At 35.0% G+C, this 15,411-nt stretch overlaps 1 protein-coding gene across 1 annotated transcript in view; it reads left to right on the top strand.

The window, feature by feature from the left end:
• The window catches only part of spata20 (spermatogenesis associated 20), a 78,777-nt gene that overhangs the window by 24,008 nt on the left and 39,358 nt on the right, over positions 1–15,411 (top strand). Inside the window, exons 13-14 of the mRNA XM_056469858.1 lie at positions 3,168–3,376; positions 10,117–10,316. Of these exons, the coding sequence (XP_056325833.1) occupies positions 3,168–3,376; positions 10,117–10,316 (409 nt within the window). The remainder of the gene's footprint in view (positions 1–3,167; positions 3,377–10,116; positions 10,317–15,411) is intronic.

Here is a 15,411-nt window from a genome sequence, read left to right on the forward strand (position 1 = left end):
TAGTTTATAATACTGAAGTCATTATTTTCATTCCAAATCGCATAGCTTATCTTTAGGGACACTGGACAAATGGGAGGTGAGGATCCAAGTGCAGTTTATTATTAGATTAGTCAGGCAGGCAATGGTCAAACACAGGAGCCAATGGGTACAAACAGGTAATCAAAAAAACGAAGTCAGGTAACAGGCAAATTGTCTGTACATGCGGAAAAGATTAAATGATGATAAAACAAAGCAAGAATCAAACACAGAAAGACTAGACAGCATTACACTTTGTGATGTTACAGGGTAAAAACCAACAAGACTAGATACTTTGAGTAATCAGTCCTTGAGCAGCTCCCAGCTGTGTGTGTAATCAAAGGTGAACCCAAACATAAATATTTACATTAGATGTCACCTACGCTATTGTTGTCTATTGGAAGGAATGCATCAATAGATCTGCCATTTTAGTACAGGGTAGAGCTCCTTTGAAATGAATGTGGGAGCAAGGTGAAGTAGAGGACTGTCCATTCAGAGCCAGAGATATATACACATATATGTTGTCATATTTCTTTTATATTGTTTGCTTATTTTATTCAACAAAACTAGCATAAGCCTAATAATTAGAGCGAGTTGCTGCTACTTTGCCTTATGATCAGTGCAGTAAAAGACAATACTGTTACTTGTTTAGCACAAAAGTTCATAACCTACAAAAACATAAAGAACGAAATCTTACCTATGAAATGTTCTGCCTTAATGCTTTGTTTTCTTTATTTGCTTGTTACTACACCCGTACACAGCGCTAAAAGTCCAGCATCTTCAGATAGGCTTTAGTCTTGACTAGTGCGGTTGAATGACATTTGTCCTGGGAGCACTGTACAAATGTGGCGGTGCTATTGACGCATACTCAGGGTCCATATGCGATATGTAGTGTATTTATCTATGGAACCCAAACAGGTGTGAGTGAGGTGCATGACAGGATTTGTAGTTCACATGATGACAGGATTGTAGTCCGAGTGAAAGTGCATGTTTACCAGCGATCTACAAGCCTGGATCACTGGTAATCGTGACATCATCTTTCTGGTAGAAAGGGCTGGACTTCTCTCTGACAGACTTTGAGATGCAATCCACTTAGACTTAGAAATAGATTAATAAAACAAATCTAACCTAACTGTTTTCTATTAATCTATTTTACTTTAATTCTTATAAATCTATTTTATCACAAAAATGTATTCCTAACTTTGTACACTTTATAATAACATTAACAAATAATTTATTAATCATTTGTGAAGCATTAACTGCACCATTATGCAGTTCAATTCAGTTCAATTCAAGTTTACTTGTATAGCACTGTTTACAATAATTATCGCTCCAAAAGCAGCATCACAAGAGGTTCACTGCATTAAATTACAGTCAAAATCAGAAAAGTTAAGCAGTTGTGTATAGGGTTGGTAGTATATAAACGTAGTTAACCTGCAGTTACACAGTATATAATGGCCTTCCAAAAGAAATAATAATACATGTTCAACGAAGTGTGTTTGTGCATTAAAGGACCATGACACCCCCGTCTTTCAGTTCAAGTCTACCTCAGAAATTTTTCAAAAAATGCTCCGAGATGGACGTGGAGCGCTGGGGAGGGAGAAGTGGGCGTGGCTGGCAGAGCGGGGGAAAAAGAGGGGAGCGAACAACTGTTGTCAGTTGGCTTACAGAATAAGACACAAATCATGAGGAGACCCATGATTTTAGAGTTTACAAAGTTAAAATGCAAAGAAATAAACTGTAAGTAATTTAATGTCCTGCTACATTTTTTTATTCCCAACCTCATATACACATAACCACAATTTGTTATATCATCATAAAGATAATCATGTTTATATAAACACTATAAATGAGGAGGACTTCTTTCCTCCTTTATCCCCGGGTCTGAATGCAGACACAGTGGATAGCAGTGCAGCAGGTCTATTCCAACCATTAACCCTGCTGGTAATCTGAAGGATTTGAAACATGTGCGAAGTACGCACATCGCAGTACGGATTTAGGCGATGTGTCTGAATTGTAACAAACTCAACTGATTAAAGACAAAGTTCGCTATTCTCCAATTCTCGTACAGTTCTCCCGACAAAAATGCTTGCTGCAATCCAACAGCTTTGCTGTATCGACCCTGATAGAATTGTGGGGAAAAACATGCAATAAACCCTGTGGATCATGGAAACAAACACACACAACCCCTTGCAGTGTGTGGACATGGTCTCACCCAGTCACTGGGTCTCTGGTCTCAGGAGCTTGGCAGGTTCTTCGGAAAGCACATGCTCATGAATAATTAGGAAGCAGGGTCTTCTCATAGGATAAGAAAACGCTGCTATGAATAATAATGAGAAACCGACGCATCATCACTCCACTAGCAGATTTGCACTACATCACCAATTTTGACCCCAATTTTTTTTTTAAACCCAGAAGATGAAATTAGCTTACAAAACCTCCAACTTATCCAGTTTTCCCGACAATTAAAGCTGACAGGTGCTAATGTTGTCTAACATGGTCAATTGTAAAAATAAAAATACTCCAGGGTGTCTTGAACCTTAAGTGTTTGTTGTCCTTGAAGGTTAGTATAAGTAGTGAGTAATTAGTAATGAAACCTTATTAAAAATGCATTTGTGAGGGAATCCTTTCAGATGCAAAATGTATGATGGTAGAGATGAATCAGGCAGTGATTAGTTAAGGTTTGTGGTAGTCATTGTACTGTTTTTGCACCAAAACAAATGTTCAAGTTGTTAGTTAATTACTGAAGATCTGTTACATATTTTGCACTTCTCTTGGAAGATTGTGTTGGTCATTACAGAAAAGATCTGTTCTTTAATTTGCACATTGTCAGTAGATCACCCACAGATTTAATAAACTAATCTTGCACTGTTTTATAAAGTCTGGCTCATAGTCTCTTCTCTACGAGACTTCCATTGATACTTTCATCAATGCATTTTCCATTCTTTGCAGTTGAAATAATTTCTGCTCTAAATTGGCAGCATGCCACAGTTGCAGTCAATAGAGCTTATGTTATTCGATCAACCCAGCGTAGGTTAACCCAACATTATTAAGCAGGTCAACCCCACAATAACAAGAAATTGAATTCGGATTTGTGTAAGAACAGAATATCTTGACCTTCTCAATAATGTTCTCAATAATGTTCTCTCCAGTGCATCTCCCATCGCAGGCTTCCTGGACGACTATGCCTTTGTGGTGTGTGGGCTGCTGGACCTGTTTGAGGCCACGCAGAAGTTTCGCTGGCTTCAGTGGGCCGAAGAACTCCAGCTGAGGCAGGATCAGCTCTTCTGGGATTCCCAGGGCAGCGGATATTTCTGCAGCGACCCCTCGGATCCGACGCTCCTGCTGGCTCTCAAACAGGGTGAGGAGCTGATATTGCTTCTTACTAAGGGTGTGGAAAGTCTTTGCGAATGTGTGGGTGGTTATGAGTCACGGAAAGAATGATGAAGATCTGTTGCTGTCAGTCTGCATTCTGCATCACTCCAGCACTGATAACACTACACTCCGTTCACCGGTAACTCTGTTTTAGCCTGCCAGAGCCCCTTATGTAACCTCATCACTGTCTTTTATTATGCTGTAATGTTCCTTTCTATATTTTCTATCTCACCCAAATACTCTGCCTTTACTCACTGTTACTTTCCCAGTCCAACAAATTCTTATCATCCATGTCACTGGGTAGAATTTGACCAATATAGGAGACTGATCCAGCACATCAAGGCCTGCTTTGTTAAAGCAATTGATATTTCCTTGAAGAAAAACAATCCATTTTATTTCACGCTGTGCGCCATTCATCACCTTCTGTGTGACATTGCTTTGGAACTGGTGATTTTTCATTCCTTTTTGTCTCCCACGACAAGACGAAAAAAGAAAAAGATCGGCGCACATACTTTCGAAGTCTATAAGTGCCAGGGCTTAATGTCCCGAATGGCTTGGCTCCATATTTTCTCCCCAGGAATTGGAAGTACGAGCTGATGTGAGCGAATAGTGCCTGGGCCGTGACTGATGGCACTGTGAAAATGGCACTGACACCAATGAGATATGGATGAGGGCCGAGAAAGCTAACTGTTATGTTTTTGTTGTTGCTTCTGATAAATTAAAATGGACATAAGGCAGATTTTTCATCTTTTCGGAGTGACTGGGTCATTATATAGTGAGCCAAGCGTGCACAGTTGGCTCCATTAGGAGCCGTGCAGTGCCGTCACGTGTCAGAACCAAGTCCCCTCACCTCTCTCTGTCGGTGGAAGACGGATTGCCTCCCAAAGCATCTGCCACTCTACATTTTATGCCTTGCCCAAACTAGACAAAACCAAGACAAGTCAGCGTTGCTATTTTGTAGAAACTCCAGGCAGTGTAGGCATGATTTTTTTATTTATTTATTTTTTTAAGTAAAGCTGTGAGGTTTCTTTTGAGTCCTTTTTTAAGTTTAGGCGTTTTTTTTTTTAGTTTCTGTGAAATTCTGTATGCTATTTGTTATGTATTATATATTAATAGTTGGAATCATAAAACTGATTCTACTAACACTACTAATAATATCTTTTTCAGTTCAGTTTCCTTTATTGTCATTTAAAACATCACAATAGATTTCAATGCAGAAGGAAATTGTTACATCGGACCCAGCAAGAACATAAAAAATCATCAAAAACCCTTTCAGTCACTTTTTGTGTCAGTAAAAATAGTATTATTGAATTATATGTCTTTCTATATATTTCTAAATACTATACATACACTATTTTATTATGTCATTATAATGATTAAATACATTTATTAAAAATAATGATGATAATAATAGCATTAATTTAATATTAATAGAGCAAGAATTAGAGCCATTAAAATGGCAAGAAGCTTGTCTAGAAGCAAGAAGGTCGCTGGTTTGAGCCTCGGCTGAGTCAGTTGGCATTTCTGTGTGGAGTTTGCATGTTCCTCTGGGTGCTCCGGTTTCCTCCACAAGTCCAAAGACAGGTGAATTGGGTAGGCTAAATTGTCCATAGTGTATGTATGTGAATGAGTGTGTACGGATGTCTCCCAGTGATGGGTTGCGGTTGGAAGGGCATCCGCTGGGTAAAACATGTACTGGATAAGTTGGCGGTTCATTCCACTGTGGTGACCCCAGATTAATAAAGGTACTAAGCCGAAAAGAAAATAACAATGAATAATAACAATAATAATAACAACAATAATAATTATTATTAACTATAATTATTAATATAACTATTATTATTATTATTATTATTATTATTATTATTTATTTTTTTTTTATTTATTTATTATTATTATTATTATTATTATTATTATTATTAGTTGTTGTTGTTATAGTAGGAGTAGTATTAGTATTTTGCTATTTTTTATATTGACTTCAAAATCAGTCATAAGGATAAACTATTACTGGAAATTAAAATGTATGCATAATCTGAAAGCTGAATAAATAAGCTTCCATTTGAAAAAAAAATTGATACTTGGAAATCACCTTTAAGTATGTTAAAGTTCTTATCAATGCAATAAGATTTTTACAAATGAAGAAATAGTTTGATATATTTACAGTAGGAAATTCACATGTTTTTACCTACACTAATTATTTTTGCAACTCCAAACTCTTAAATTGTAGTTTATTCCTTAGAAGCTACAAAGCAAGAACAATATTACATGTACGTTTGAAACTTTCTCTCTGAATATTCTACTAGAGAAGGACAGAGAAGAATGAAGGTATGGTCTTCTCCTAAGCCAGACAAACGAGCTTTGTTTTTCTGACATGCTTTATCATTAAACTTCATCAACAGCACACAGAAGCCGTGCAAACCAATTACGCTGTCAGCAATCAGAACTACAATTTATGATGATAAATTCCTACTTGCCAAGAAAATCCAAATTTATGATGCCGTTCACGTGCGCTCTGCTTGTAAATATGATCATTAAACATGACTAGCATGCAGTGAAAGGCCACGTGTGGTGCATGTGTCTTGTTACCTGATATCATCTGCATGTGTTTGGTTGGGACGGCATTGCTGCATTTCATCAGTCATCGCTTCCATCCCTCTCAACTCCAAGATGCAATCAGCTCATTACATTGTGACACGAGCCACAGAAAAACTACTCGCAACACCCCATCCACACAGACACACACACACACACTCACACTCACACACACGCACACACACACACACACACGCACACACACACACACACACACACACACACACACACACACACACACACACACACACACACACAAACAAAGAGCAGATAAAGTAAATCAACTCACAGCTCTAGAGCCACTTCACTCATGATATCAGACACTTTTAGCTCTGCTCAGCCTGATAAATGAGCTCCAGTTAAATTGATATAATGGAACCATCAGTGTTATGATGGTAGTTTTGTTTTTTCAAGGAGCCAGAGTGTTTACTTCAGTGTGCTTGATAACATGACTGCTGCATAGGGATGCTAGTATTTAATGACAAAAGATTCGTTGTTAGTAATCCTATAAAACTAATACACCTTTATAATGGTCAATTAAGCATGGACGATATTAACATGCATAGTTTAATTAGGTATAATTAATATTCTGATATTAAAGTGATTTAAAACGACGATTAAGAATCAATGAACTCTTGATTAAGAATCTACCATGTAAACTGAGATTTTTGATTATGCTAATTAGGCTAAGGTCATACCACATCAAATTGAGGAGTATTTCTACTTTAGTCACATTATCGAAGTGTACTATTATCACTATTTAGGACTTATTGGTCAGTAGTTTGATGGTAAACGAAAGAGGTGCTTTGAGGTGTGTATATTTTTAGCTGTTATCTGTTTGCAGGTATAGAATGACAAATAACTGCACTTGAAGCTTTTGTAAAATAAAAAAAAACAAATAAAAAAAAAACACCCCAAAACATTGCAAGGGACCATAAAAAAAAAGAAATTCAGTGTGGATGCATGAAATTCTGATGGGAATGTTGGCTAGTGCCATAATGACGTGGGCAGTTAATCAGTTCATGTTCTATGTAACAAGTAAAACAGGAACATGAACATTTACATTTACATTTAGTCATTTAGCAGACGCTTTTATCCAAAGCGACTTACAAATGAGAACAAGGAAGCAATTTACACAACTATAAGAGCAGCAGTGAACAAGTGCTATAGACAAGTTTCAGGTGTGTAAAGTCTAAGCTGAGCATTAGTAAAAAATATTTTTATTAATTTTTTTTTTTTGGAGAGAGAGAGAGAGAGAGAGAGAGAAAACAGTTAGTGGTATAGCCAGAGAGGCAGTTGCAGATTAGGAAGGAAAGTGGAGACTAAACAGTTGCGTTTTTAGTCGTTTCTTGAAGACAGCAAGTGACTCTGCTGTTCTGATGTAGTTAGGGAGTTCATTCCACCAACTGGGTAGATTGAATGTGAGAGTTTGGGAAAGTGATTTCTTCCCTCTTTGGGATGGAACAACGAGGCGACGTTCATTCACAGAACGCAAGTTTCTGTAGGGCACATATATCTGCAGAAGTGAGAGCAGATACGAAGGAGCAAAGCCAGAGGTCGCTTTGTAAGCAAACATCAGAGCTTTGAATTTGAAAGGAATATTCTTAAAGCAACTCATCTTATGGGTTTATTGTCTTACTCAGATTAGAATAAGGTAAATAATCAGATTACTGAGGTCTACATAACCTCCTGAGACACAGATTTTTTTGTTGTTGAAAAATGACGATCTTGCTATACCTTTTTAGATTTTTTTAGCGCATAAGAAGAGAAATTAAATGAATAATTTTGGAAAAAAAAATATAGACCATTTTGAAAGATGTAAACAATAACAACTGTCCTAATGTATTTTCTGTTTTACATTTTTAATTTTTATAGCTTCTGAGGATCCAAAAAGCTCCAAATATTGATAAACAATGTAATCAAAGCTGTTATAACATTAAGTTATGTTTGAATTGTGCCTTGTTGTAGTTCTGAAATAGTTTGACAACAAGCAGGAACTTTTCATGGGCCAATGACGTCATCACCACATGGTGAAATGGTCTATATGTTATGCAGTGCCAACTGTAGTAGACATCAGGACTCAATTGGTTTAAAAATAAAGTAAAAAAATGAAAGATGTCAATGGATAGGCAATTGAACATTTTATTTAGTTTTCAGGATTTTTTTTATTCACAACTTTGTTTTAGGATTGTGCTACGAATGATATAACGTATAGATTAATGCATTCTTGTGGCAATAGGAAATTTTATAAACACAGTATTATCTATGGACAGTTACCATCCAGTCCACATTAAACAGAGTTTGCCAGTCTGCCAGTTACATAGACTGAAATATAATTGTAGTAATGTAGAAGAGTTTGATAAACAGAAAAACACATTATTTCAAATATTCAGTTAGAGAGGATATCCGCAAAGTTGGTTGAATGATGCACGAGGTAAGGTAAATAAATTACATTGATAAGATATTTTAAAAACAGTAAAACCTACTAAGAAATTCAAAGAGTTTTCAGTAAATTGTTCGTTAACATATAACAACCATAGCAATTTTATTAAATCAACGATCCATAAATATTGGTGTATATTATCTTCCAACAAATGTTTAAATAATACATTTCGACGTCATCCATTATTTACCTTTAAAAGATCCCAAAGCAGATATGATGATTTACTCGGATATTGTAAGAAATGAGAAATCTACTTTCATACAAGGTTGTTTTCCGTGCAGAAATTGTACCGCATGTCAGAAGTGTAAAGAATTTTTTAATCAAGCAACAGGTAAAAATATAAGAATAAAACATGTATTACCTGCTCTACTCGTAATGTGGTCTACATGTTAAAATGTCCGTGCCAAAAGATGTATATAGGGAAGTCATCACGTCAGTTGAAGCTGCGAATTAGTGAACATAAATCAAGTATACGACAACAAGATAAACTTCGGCAGTAGCAAGACATTTTATAGATTTTGGACATGATGTTAAACAATTAGAATAGATAGAAATCGAAGAAGTATTTGAGTCACATAGAGGAGGTGATTGGAATAAAAGATTATTACAAAGAGAAGCGTTCTGCATTCATAAATTGATATCACCTACACCAAGAGGAATGAATGAGGAATTGGACCTTTCTGTGTTTCTTTAACGGTTTGTTGTTTAGCTATAATATTGTGAATCAGGGATTTTTTACATTTAATGATACAAATAATAAGATGAAAATGTATTTTTTAATGTTTCGGAATTTATTGAATGTATTGATGGAATGGAATGTATTGATGTAGACATGAATAAGTGAATGATGATATTTTCCTGTGAAATAACGTTTTTGAAGGTGAAGGTAAATATTTCTTGTGTGGTTAATTATGATATATTGAAATGAAAATGATATTGTTTATTTAATCATCGAGTGGCCGTCTAACTGATGACGCAATGTGATTGATTGTGGGACAACAGGGTTCAGTGTCGTGGAGGTTTGTGTCACACACTTATCACCTGAAGAATGTAAAATAAAAACTGTACAAAGCAATTATTTAATGAATGTGAATCATGACCTTTTGATCAGGAAATTTTTAAAAAAGAAATGCAATAGTGGCAGTAAAGTTTGGCATGATTTTCAACTTATAATCTTAAATTTGATGGAAATAATGAAATGATTTATTCCTCTATTCACTTGTTGTGTCTTAAAAAATGCGTAACACAAATGTCTTTAGTTTTAGTGTTCACTACTGTTGACATGCATGAAATCAATGCCCTGATTCATAACAGAAAGTCATATTTTGATTTGACACCCCATAATATTTATGGCAAAGGCTTTAAATATTTGTTAGATCTGAAAGGTCAGTAATTTTTATTTCCCTTTGCTTGAGGAAGAATGCTTGTGTTTTGATTGTCATTTGGACCATCATATTTAAATGTGCGACTGTAGTAGACACGTATAACATTTCGCACAATTAATTCATCCATTCATTCATTTATTTTCTTTTCTGCTTAGTCCCTTTATTAATCTAGGGTCGCCACAGAGGAATGAACCGCCACAATTAATTGATAATTGAGTTAATTTAAATGATAATTGATCATGTGATCCTGTGTATATTGACATCTTTACTACAACATTTGTGTCTTATATGTATTCATTCTTTCAGATCAGGACGGGGCTGAGCCCAGTGCAAACTCAGTGTCAGCCATGAATCTGCTCCGACTTTCACACTTCACAGGCCGGCAGGACTGGATCCAGCGCTCAGAGCAGTTACTGACCGCCTTTTCTGATCGACTGCTTAAGGTGCCAATCGCCCTGCCAGACATGGTCCGCGGTGTCATGGCCCACCATTACACTCTTAAACAGGTAAGGGCAGACTGGAGAACAGGCTACTGAATATGCAGTTAAAAGGTCCAGTTTGTCACAGCTTGTCACATCATGACCAGATGATGCAATGGCTATGAAATGATGCTTCTCTTCAGCTGTGACATCTACAATGAGACAGACATGTTCACAAGTCCCTAAGGTAGAGCCTGTCTTAAGAGTCAGATCTCTCTAAAAGCCAGGTCACAAGTGTTTGGGTCAAGAATATTTTTCATAAACCCTTTCTAAGAACTGTTCAATATTAGTGAATTATGTTTATAATAATTATTATTATTATTATTATTATTAGGAATGTATTGTTATTTTAGTAAAAAATAAAACAAATATATTATTTATTTATTAAATCATTCATTCACTATTTGTTTTACCATTTTAACCTTATTGTGTAATGTTTTATAATAAATTAAAATGTGTTTATATAATATTTTATTTATTTTATATCTAATATTTTGACATTATTATTATTATTATTATTATTAATAATATTATTATAAATATTAAAGGTGCAGTAGGTGATTGTCTTCAGAAACATTTTTTTAAAGGTCAGGTTAAAAGTCTTCACATTTCAATAGTAATGATTAAAGTAAATGAACTAAATATATTTATATGTAGTTTTATATTCTGTGTAAGACATAAGACTAACAAATGTTCATCCAATTAAAAAATGTCAGACCGACAAACAACTCAATTACTGTCTGTCAACAAGTTCAAATGTGCATTTCTGCGAAGCCGCTATATGCAGATAGACACGTCATTTGCGGGTACACGTTAAGCATGGCCACTTACAGCTGACAGAGAGACATCAGGAAACTGAAGAACGACGTGGTTTTGTATCATGAAAAGAAAGATATTGATATTGCTAAACATGCAGAAACAGAACTTTTCTAAATCCTAAAGCAAAATCGGAACTGCTTATGGCCCATTTCCACTGAGTGGTACAGTATGGTATGGGTCACCTTTATCAGGCTTGCGTTTCCACTGCTAAAAGGGTAACAATGGTGGGCGTGGTGTACAATAGAAAGTTTCAGTCAACTTCATTCTCACTCGAGAAAATGTCTATAGTAAAGCTGTACGCGTCGTTCACATATCATATGAGAAGCACTTCTCACAAAACAGATGCTTTATCCACATAAATACTTGTGTATAAATGTTCATTACTAACCTTTCTGTGAACAGGATTTGATTATAATTGAATATCAATGATATAGCCTACTGTAACGTCTGCAATTACATAATATAAATATATTAATGCAACATATATGAACACATGCAACCCCTTACAGTCTCCAATATGACACAAATTACAGAAAAAGTACACACAGGATACATTTAGTCTTATTTGGATTCAAAAACAACACGCAACATATAGCTCACTGGAGAGAAATGACGTTATGCAATTCAAAACAATGATCAGAAGGATGACACCATGGCTGAAGTATTACTTTTAGACAGGCATGTTTTAAAACTATTTTAGTCAGGCAAGGCTTATGTAGATTTTTTTTTTCTTTTTTATGAATGGGTTTATATGCACAGAGGTGTTTTTTTAGCCACTGAAAACGTTCATGTAGAACCTTTTACAGCATAGATAATATAGTCAGTTAAATAGACAAGCATTCAATTAGTTGTTCAAGTGTAAAAGGAGATAAAAACAAGCGATGTTCAAGGATCAGCGAGCACAACTGAAAATGAAAAGTCACTCATTGTCTTGGTAACGGAAGTGTAATGTATAACGATGACAGGATATTTCTGTTTTTAGCACTCCTTTTTTTCTGATCTGATTTTTATTTAGCTGAATAAATAAACGTAAGTAAATAGTGCTCTACCACCTAACCAGCTTTACTGAGGTGAAGTTTGATTTATATTCGCACATTCGTTCATTTTTGAACAGTGACAGCCTGTGACACGCTCCCAGTCTAACTTTACTTTGAATATTGGGTCTGAAATAGCGATTAGGAATGACTTCAAAACAACATTAGCACTATTTCATTGACTGTGAACAATTTTATAGTCATTAGCTGATTATATGATTTCAATATTTAGAATTTGCAAACAATACTTTTCTGAAATTATGTTATTAAGGAAGAGGTCTAATGTGCGATTATAAAACCAACTTTACCCTAATGCCAGTTTTGAGGAAATATAATTCCTGCACCTGCTGGCCTGTCAACAGCTACGTTAGACAAAGTGCGTGTCTCCATTGAGTCTTCTAACTGGTAAATGAATTCATCTAGTGTTATATAAGGTTGTCTATCATCATCTGTTCAGCGCTTGTTTGGTCGCGCAGGGATGTCGATTTCTAAGCTATTATGCTAACGCAAGCACTCTGTCAGATCACCTAATGCACCTTTAAATCTTTGAACAATTAAATTGAATTTTAAATTAAGTCTTTTTTTATAATTATTTTTTAAAAGGGGTTTTTCACCTTTATTATGATCGGACAGTTGGTATTTCAGACAGGAAAGCATTGGGAACAGAGAGAGGGGAAGGATCGGCAAAGGACCTCGAGCCGGGAATCAAACTCGGGTCACAGTGAGCACATCGGTGCCATATGTCGGCGCACAGTACCACTAAGCTATTGGTTAAAAACATTAAACCTTATTTTACAATTTTTATTTTTCATTATAAGCAATGTTAATTACAAAATGTTGTAAATAATTGATAATATAGTTATTAATTATTCAAATATAAAAATAAAATACATTATATATAAAAATGTATAAGTTATATATTGAATCTCATCTATCTCATCTATTTATTTGTTTGTTGTACTTTACCATTATCGGCAGTTTTATTTAATACTTTTTTATGTAATTAATTAATTAATTAAAAAATAATTTATTTATTGCTGGTAATTTAATAATTATTATTAAATTTATTATTATGGGCTAGGTTAATTTTTCTCTACAGTTACTCAATATAACATTTAGATTTTTTATGTAATATAATAATAATAATAATAATAATAATAATTATTATTAATATTAATATTGTAAATTATTATATAGTCATTTTTATTATCTTTTATTATATATATATTTTTTTCTGTTTATTATCTTTTATTATTTTATTTTTGCCAAAAAATGCAACTGAATTGTAACTCAAGGCAGAACTGAACTCAGAATAGATCATTGATCAGAGGTTTCTCAATGATTTTCCTGCTCCATCTGGTGTAGATGTCCTGCAGGCTGCCCGATACACCCGCGGTGTTATACGCAGCTGACCACACCACCCTCTGCATGTCCTTGCGGTCCAATGTTTTGCTGCTACTGTACCGGACAGTAATACAGCCTGACAGGAAGCTCTCAATTGTGCACGCAAGTTTAATGATCTCAGCATCTGGGGTGCCATCATCAACTATTCCAGCCCAAGCAATTCTGGAAGGCACTCTCTTAGGGGCCCTATTGATCACGAAGGTGTCTGGGAGCAGCCAGTGGAGCTTGTTGACCACAGAACTTTTTAAAACTTATCATAAGTTTTCTAACTAATGTTTGAGTATCCAAATGAGGCTTTATTTAATATAATACAGTGAAGATCCAAATTATTAGCATTTTTCAAATATTTTCAAGGAAATATTCACAGTATTTTCTTTTATATTATAATTCTATTATATTTTAGAAAGTTTTATTTCTTTACATTTGGCTGGAATAAACATTATTTAATAAAAATATATTTTCTATTGGCTACCAAACAATCACTGTTTTCTAATGAGTTGCCTAAATAATATTTAACTTGATTAAAAAGTAGTGTAGTGTGAGCCTTAAAATAGTATTTTAAGCTAAATATCTTACTAATTAGCTAGTAAAATATTGCATACTGTTATCATCACATAGACAAGGGATTCCCAAATTTTTCAGCCCACGACCCCCAAAATAACAATGCCAGTGACTTGCAACCCCCAGTATCCTCTGTGGTGGATATAAATATTGAAGGCTTGCATGTAACGGTGCACACACACCAATAGACTCAAATCTATTCTTCGTTTTTTTCTTTTTCTTTTTTTAATTGTATGTGAGTGCTGTAAATGTGCCAGGAAGTTGAACCTACTGCCATAAAATCAATGCATCTGACGCTATTGCTGTGTCTTTAATATAACCTAATCGCCCCAGGGGTTGCAATCCAATAGAAAAAAAAAATAAAAATCGCAAGACTGTATCTATAAACTACTATTTTTTTATCTTCAGTAGGTTATGGATAAAATATAGTAAGTCTAATAATGGTTTAATCAAATTAATTAGATTATTGGGAAACACCAAGAGACCCCCCTGCATTGTGCCGCAATCCACCAGGGGGTCCCGACCTCCAATTTGGAAACCATTGACAAAGACAACGGACAAATAAAGTGAATAAAAGTCTTCTCTTCATTAAAAGAGATCTATTATTCCCGTTTTGCATGATGTAAAATAAGTCTCTGATGTTCCTAGAGTGTGTATGTGAAGTTTCAGCTCTAAATACCACACAAATAATGTTAGACTTTGATTCAAATTGTGCCGTTTTGGTGACTGTTGTTTTAAATTAACTGAGAATGTGCTTCCAGCCATGTGGAGCTACAAACGCCTGTGCGTCAGCATTGCAGCAGATTTAAAACAGCACTAATGTTATCTCCACGAAAAACTGAGAAGATTACAAATATGGTGTTCATTTATCCTGAAAACATTACATTTATAATGCCTCTTAGTCACTGACATTATCTTTGGCAGGTATGGCTCTAAAACTCTAATGGCCGATGGCTGCTTCTCACTCAGGGCTGCCTATGCTAATGAGAGAGAGAGATCGTCATTAATGGGTGGGACTTTCCCCCTCTGATGACATGTACAAAGAGAGAATATCAATCAAAGTGTTTCTGCTGAAAGTGTTTTTATTTCATCATAAAAAAATAGAAATAAGTAGTTTTCGACCATTAGAGGCTTGCAATATACACACACTGTTTCCACAAAACTGTGTGTAAACCCTTTATAAAAGTGGACTTGGAAATATTTGTATAATTTCACTGAAGGACTAATAATTTTGGCTTCATCTGATAAATATGTGTACTTCGACCTTTAAATAATTAAATGCGTCCTTGTTAAATAACTATAAC

Source organism: Danio aesculapii, chromosome 12 (genome assembly GCF_903798145.1).
Source record: "Danio aesculapii chromosome 12, fDanAes4.1, whole genome shotgun sequence".
Classification (NCBI taxonomy): domain Eukaryota; kingdom Metazoa; phylum Chordata; class Actinopteri; order Cypriniformes; family Danionidae; genus Danio; species Danio aesculapii.